Source organism: Condylura cristata, unplaced genomic scaffold, assembly GCF_000260355.1.
Source record: "Condylura cristata isolate star-nosed mole 26May11 unplaced genomic scaffold, ConCri1.0 scaffold00002, whole genome shotgun sequence".
In the NCBI taxonomy this organism is placed as follows: Eukaryota; Metazoa; Chordata; class Mammalia; order Eulipotyphla; family Talpidae; genus Condylura; species Condylura cristata.
The window spans coordinates 75,132,901-75,139,458 of NW_004567103.1; the positions used below are offsets into that span (position 1 = coordinate 75,132,901).

The 6,558-nt window shown below is 32.6% G+C and overlaps 1 protein-coding gene across 1 annotated transcript in view; it reads left to right on the plus strand.

The window, feature by feature from the left end:
* NCKAP5 (NCK-associated protein 5) overlaps positions 1–6,558 on the plus strand; it is a 731,767-nt gene that overhangs the window by 216,060 nt on the left and 509,149 nt on the right. Inside the window, exon 2 of the mRNA XM_004674888.2 lies at positions 5,748–5,821. Within this exon, the coding sequence (XP_004674945.1) occupies positions 5,748–5,821 (74 nt within the window). The remainder of the gene's footprint in view (positions 1–5,747; positions 5,822–6,558) is intronic.

A 6,558-nucleotide genomic window follows, 5' to 3' on the forward strand; every position in this document is an offset into this window, starting at 1 on the left:
GGGGGGGGTAGGGCAGAAGGGAAGGATACAAACTGGAGCATCAATGTTCCAAACACCAGTTAAGCTATAGAATAATACAAAGGGAATGTTCATTGTGATATTTTAAATCTATTTAAAAAATTATAATAAAATCCTCGTGATGTTAGTTTCTTGGACTATATTCTAAATAAGCCCTTTTAAAATTTGTTTACTAAGCATATTGACTTGAAATGATAGAAAGTACAGAGAATAAATGAAATTTACCCATAATACTAACATATTCTTTATTTTTAAAGAAATTTTATTTATCTTATTCATATAGATGTATTTTTCTATACTATTTATACTTCAAAATTGTGATAAAGGATTATGCAGTTTTATATTCTACTTATTTTATATATCAATATGCTGAGTATTTTCCATTTTAGTATATATTCTTTACAAATTTAAAGAATCCCAAGTTCTTCAAATTGGTATGTTTTATTTGATAATATTTAAGTTTTATTAAATATTGGAAACTAAGCTATATCCAGTTTTTCATATTATGAAATATTTGAGCATAACTTTTTCAATCTGATTATTTGTGATGATACCTAGACATGGAATTTCTGTATTAAAGACACATAGATATTTTAAACTTTGTGACATGTTACCAAATTGTCTTCCTCAACAGTTACATATGTTGGCAAACCCACCCTCGGACTAAAGATTTTTGGGTAATCAAGTCAAGTAGAGAACAGCTTTTCTACAGACATAGGGATTTTCTAACCCTTCTGCTTCCCACTTTGTCCTCCATTCTTTGTCCACCTTATAAAGATACACTCTGCATGTCACAGAGATGTTCTCTCTCTTCTGGGATTTTACTTAATTTTATTATCATATATTTTTGAAGCAAAACTCTTTTTAAAAACTTCTTTTGAATCTTGTATGGTATGAATTTCATTATTTTTATTCACTTGGGTATGGAATGCATGTGTATGCACACACACATATCTATATACAAATGAATTTCTGGTATATGTTTTTATTCATTTTTGGGGTATTTGTATATATGTGCTTGGAAGTTTAAAATATATTTGCATATATTCTTTAGTTTTAAATTACTGTGGATATTTTATATTCTGTATTTACAAATGCGAGAGTATGTCCTCCTGTTTTGTTATACAGAAAACAGAAAATTGTATAATCCATAAGTGTACCAATTGGGCTTTATATCCTATTTTAATGGACCCTGGGGGGCAATACTGGGAGTAGCCTAAATTAGTTATTATTTTTTTTAATCTTCTTAGTAGGAAACCCATTGCTGTGTTTGGATGCTTGCAGTCTTATTCTACTGACACCATTTTTATTCATATGGTGGTGGAAGTATAGTTAGTGTCATTTAAGTTCTTCCTGGAATATGATTACCTTTTTGATATGCATAAACAACACTATATTCTATTCTGAAATGTTTCTGAAATATGTCTGAAATGTTTATGAAATATTCCATTTAAAATGTTTATATTATATTTCATATCTTGTTAAATACTCAATTTGGACAACCCTACATTTTCTGACTTAAAATTCATTATAGCTCTATTCATTTTCTTTTTCCAGTATATAGATTATTAATTTTGTCCTCCACAAGACACTATATAATTTCATGTTTATCTAATGTGAGTTTTATTATAAGGTGTCGGACTCTCTTTGTCCCTGCCACGGGGGCAGGGTCTCAAGTTGGGAGTGGTGTCGGTGAGTGGAGATTCCTAGAAAGAAGAAAAAAGGGAGCTGTACGAGGAAGAGATGGGAATATCAGAATGCAAGTCTTCCTGCTCTGCCTTCAGCAGAGGTTTATTTTATACATTTCAAGCAAGTAATAGGGTGACATTAGCATATGAATTGGGCTGAGATCAGGATCACCTTTTTTTTAAGAATAGTCTGGGGTCATATTGACCTTTTGTTGAGATTATAACATTTTTAAAATCAATCTATCAAGGTTAAAACAGGTACATAGGTTTACAAAATTTAAGACTAATATTACTGTATTTACCACAGTGAAGAATAACCAAAATAAAGTCCCTTAAACCTTATCTACTATTTAATGGCTTTTATTTTTATTGAGATATCCTAGGGGGTAAAGTGAGGGCAGGAAGAGGAAATTTTTTTTTGTAAATCAAATCTCAAAAGGAAATACAGTAAAGTTCTTTGAAAACTAGTTAGAACATTTAAGTGAATTTCTCTGATGTCTAGTTGAAAACTTAGTTAGCTCTGAATAAGAGATTTGGGTGAATTTTCTTATCTAAAGACTAGATAGTAGAATCCTGAAAAACTAGTTAGAAAGCTTAAGTGAATTTTGTTGAAGTCTAGACAGTAGAAAACCTGATTAGCTCTGAATAGGAGACTTGGGTTAATTTTCTTATTTAAAGACTAGATAGTGGAAAGTTTCAGTAGTTCTTTAGAACCTGAATAGAAGGCTATATAGGATAGTAGAGTGATGAGATTTGGATTTTCGTTATCTGGGCAGTAAAAATTATGTTCCAGTATTGCCTCAATATTGACTTTATTATAACAGCCAATTGCTTTTATTAATCAGCCAATTATAAAATCACTTTTGACTTCAAGAGGAATTTCTTGCCCCGGTGCAGTGCTTGCTTTTTTGGGCCAGGCAGCACCTAATGAGGCTAAGGCAATCCAGTTGCAAACTGAAGGTTGTTCAGAATATTTTGATATTATGATTATACAAAAAAGGGAGGTCATAACATAAGTTAGCGTGGAAATTCTGATTTTTCAGAGCATTTCCCCTCCATCCGTACCATGTCTGTCAACAGAAGTTGCATAGCTTGTGTCAATAAGGAAAGCAAGAATAATGGATTATTCATTAAGTTAGTAACTTAGTTTCAATACAGTAATTAACATTTTTAGAAAAGGGATGTGATAATATGTTAAAGACCGTGTTCACTGGTGGGCAACATGAACATGCTTACTTAAACTAAAAATTAAATTCCATTTAATTTTTGTAATAACTCTGAAATTATTTGTTCCTGTGATGATGGAAAAAATAAGGATTAGAAAAATTAAACAACTTACCCAAGGGGACATATCTAGTAAGTTCCAAAGCCAGAGTTTGAACCTAAATCTTTGATCTAAAGATCATATTTGTCATCACTTACACATTTTAGCTTCAGTCTCTGACTTCAGATATTCAGAAATAACAAAATAACAAAACCATTGATTTAAATCCAACCAGTTTTCTACAGTTGCACATATTGTAGACCCTGTTTATTCTGTCAGTATCATTTTAGGGTTCATAGTCCCCACTCCCTGCTTGTCACTATTTAGGCTACTAAAGCACCACATTTCAAGAACTTTTGCATATGTGGCTTCCTCTATCTGTGGTGTTTTTTCCCTCCTCCCCCTTTCTATATATACATGTCTTCTCTTTCATGTTCTAGCTCATATAACACTTTCTCAGAATTGCCTTCTGACCACTTTATATGAAGAAGGAATTCAATACTTGTCAGAGACCCTTTGTCCCCGATCACAGATTATTGGGGGTCAGAACAGGCAGGGTCTCAAGGTGGGAGCAGAGTGGCCAGTGGAGATTCCTAAAAAAGAGGGAAAAGGAGAAAAAGGGGAAAGGGGAGTGAGGAAGATATGGGGGATCAGAGTTGGGAGCAAGTCTTCCTGTTCTGCTCTTAGCAGAAGTTTATTTTATACATTAAGAGCAAGCAGTGGGGTGACATCAGCACATGAACTGGGCTGAGAGATTACAATCATCTTTTTTTCTAAGAACAGTTTAGGGTCATATTGCTCTTTAGCTGAGATATAACAATCTATTAAAGTTAAGATAGGTATATAAATTCATAAAATTTAAGGCTAACATTGTTATATTTACCACAGTATTGATTGGCTAAAATAAAGTCCCTTTAAACCTTAAATGCTACTTAATGCTCTTCATTCTCATTGAGACATCTTAGAAGGTAAAGTAAAGGTGAGGACTAGGGTGGAGGCTGGGCTGGAGATGTGAAAGGGGATTAGGTGGGGTAACGGGCCAAGGAAAAGTTGTGAAAGAGGGTAAAGTCAAAGACTAGGCTGGAGGAGTTTTCTGGTAGATAAATAACTAAGGGAGATAGTAAGATTCCTCTTTTAAAGACTGAGCAATAAAAGCTTAAGTAAGAGAGTAGAGTGATAATATTTGGGTTCTGGTCCAGGCAGTGAAAGAACTTTAATTATTTTTTAGCATGTTCTAGTACTGCCTTGTCTTACAATATTGATTTTGTTATAATTGTTTTTATTAATCAGCCAGTTATAATATTATTTTTTGCTTTCTAGAGGAATTTTCTGCCTTGGGCAGTGCTTGCTCACCTGAGCCAGGTAGCGCCTTATGAGGCTAAGGCAATCCTGTTGTAAGCTGATGGTTGCTTAGAATATTTTGATATTACAAAAAAGGAAGGTCATAACGTAAGTCAGCGTGGAAATTCTGATTTTTCAGAGCATATTCTCTATCCGGAATATGTCATTCGATAGAGGTTGCATAGCTTGTGTCAAATACTTAAAAGTCTCTTATCACCTGTTAATTCCCTTCATAGTGTGTGCTCAATCTGCATTTTTTGATTTATCTCTCTTTAAAAGATTGTAAACTCTTTGAGGACAGGAACTTTGTTCCTCTCGGTTATTACTGTATCTACCCAACATAGAAAAGCATTTTTTGTAAAATGGATGCTTAAAAAACAATGGAAAGAAGAATGTGTGTATGTGTGTGTGTGTGTGTGAACAGTATATCTAAATTTTCCCATGGGACATATTTGAAACAATATTTTGGATAATTTTGGGTGTTTAAATCATGTTTAAAAATTGATCAGGACACTTGTGAATAATGACCACAAACTACAACAACCTACAGTAGATTTCTGCTTTGATTTTTACATGATTAGGTTTTGTTTGTAGGAATATCCATGAGATTAGCTAAATATAAAATTCTCTAGCAAATTATAGAATTCTAATTGTTTTAGCTATATGAAGATTTTGTATTCTCTCTTGTCTAACTGAAATGTTCTGGAAAAGTATATAAAAACATGTCTTGAAGCCTACATGGATTGATCTAGGTCAAAAAAAAAAAACAGAACAAAGCCTTTCTCTCTATATAAGGTCGATTCTTGCACTTTTCCAAACATATAATGAATAATGCTTATGGCAGTAATATTTCATATTTGAACAAAATAAACTTGTACTTCAAAGATTTAATATTAGTTAAAATTAAAATAATCTTATACCCATAAGAAATGAAACAGTAACTTTTATAGATGCCTTCATGGTGAAATCATGCACTTTATTCTAGTAAAACAGAGGAAATGTAGACACAGAAATCTCAGAACAGATCCTCAAATTAAAATGAAAATCTTCCATTTCAGGGTAAACATGATGTAAATTTGTACACATTTAATTTTGTTCCAGTTAGCTAATTGAAAATTTTGTAATGTTCTGGAAAAGTATATAAATACTTTATATTCATAAATGACCATTTTTTAGCTAAGAACTTGGTATCTTCTGTGAGGTCTTTATTATGATTCTCTAGAACTTAAGTTATCTTTAATGATTTCTTTAGAGAATGATCATAGGATGTAGGTAAAATATTACTTATCCCTAAGTGATTGTGCATGTAATTCATAGTCATGGCATCTTAGAGCTTGGGCAACTAAAGGATTATCTTGTCAAAAATATTCCTTGTAGAAATTGTCTTACAGTTTTAGTGACTGTCTTAATGAGGTTTTATGTTTCTTCACTTGCAGGACTACATGGACTCCAACAAATACATTGAGCACCTGTTAACTCAACTTCAGGAGCAACATAGAAGTCTCTGTAGGTTAGTAAAGTTGATGGACTTAACTGATAAAGTCTCCAGAGCTTTGATTTTAATCACAAAGGCAGGGCTTGGAAAATGGTCTGTTCTTTACTTGGTATCCATAAGAGTAAGAATCACCAGCAGTTAACTAGGGAACTGTATTCCTTTAATTAAAATAAAGCAATTGTGTCAAAATTTGTCCTTGACTCACAGATCTCTGAGCACTGAAAGAATGGCAAAAGTTGTTAGACTTGTTAAGTAAAAGAAATTAAGGTGTCTAGGGTTATATAGTATACTTATGTTTTGGAAACAAGAACTGAAATTCTAACCCTTAAGTGTTTAGATTATTTTTCTGTAAGTAAAAGCTAGAACAATTTTGCTTAGAATTTCTACTTCTCTTCATATTAAAGGGGAAGTATTTTACAAATGTTGTTGTAAAGGTCTCTGTTATTTAGTTCCTGTTCTGTATGGTAGGTTCTGACCCTAAATAAGAAAAGGTAGTTAGAATGTTTGTGAAGGTGAATTGGAGAAAAGTAATTATCATACAAATTATATTTACAGATGTTCATTCTCTGGGGCTTCTTGGCAATTGAGACTGGTGAAATATTATTGATAGTAGTATTTAAATCTTTAAGATTCTTGGGGTCATGTTTTTGTTTTTTTTCTTAAAGATTTATTTATCTATGCATACAGAACTGGGGTACAGGCCAGAGATGTGGAGGGTGAGAGGCTTCACCAGAGACAGAGTGGGGAGCAGA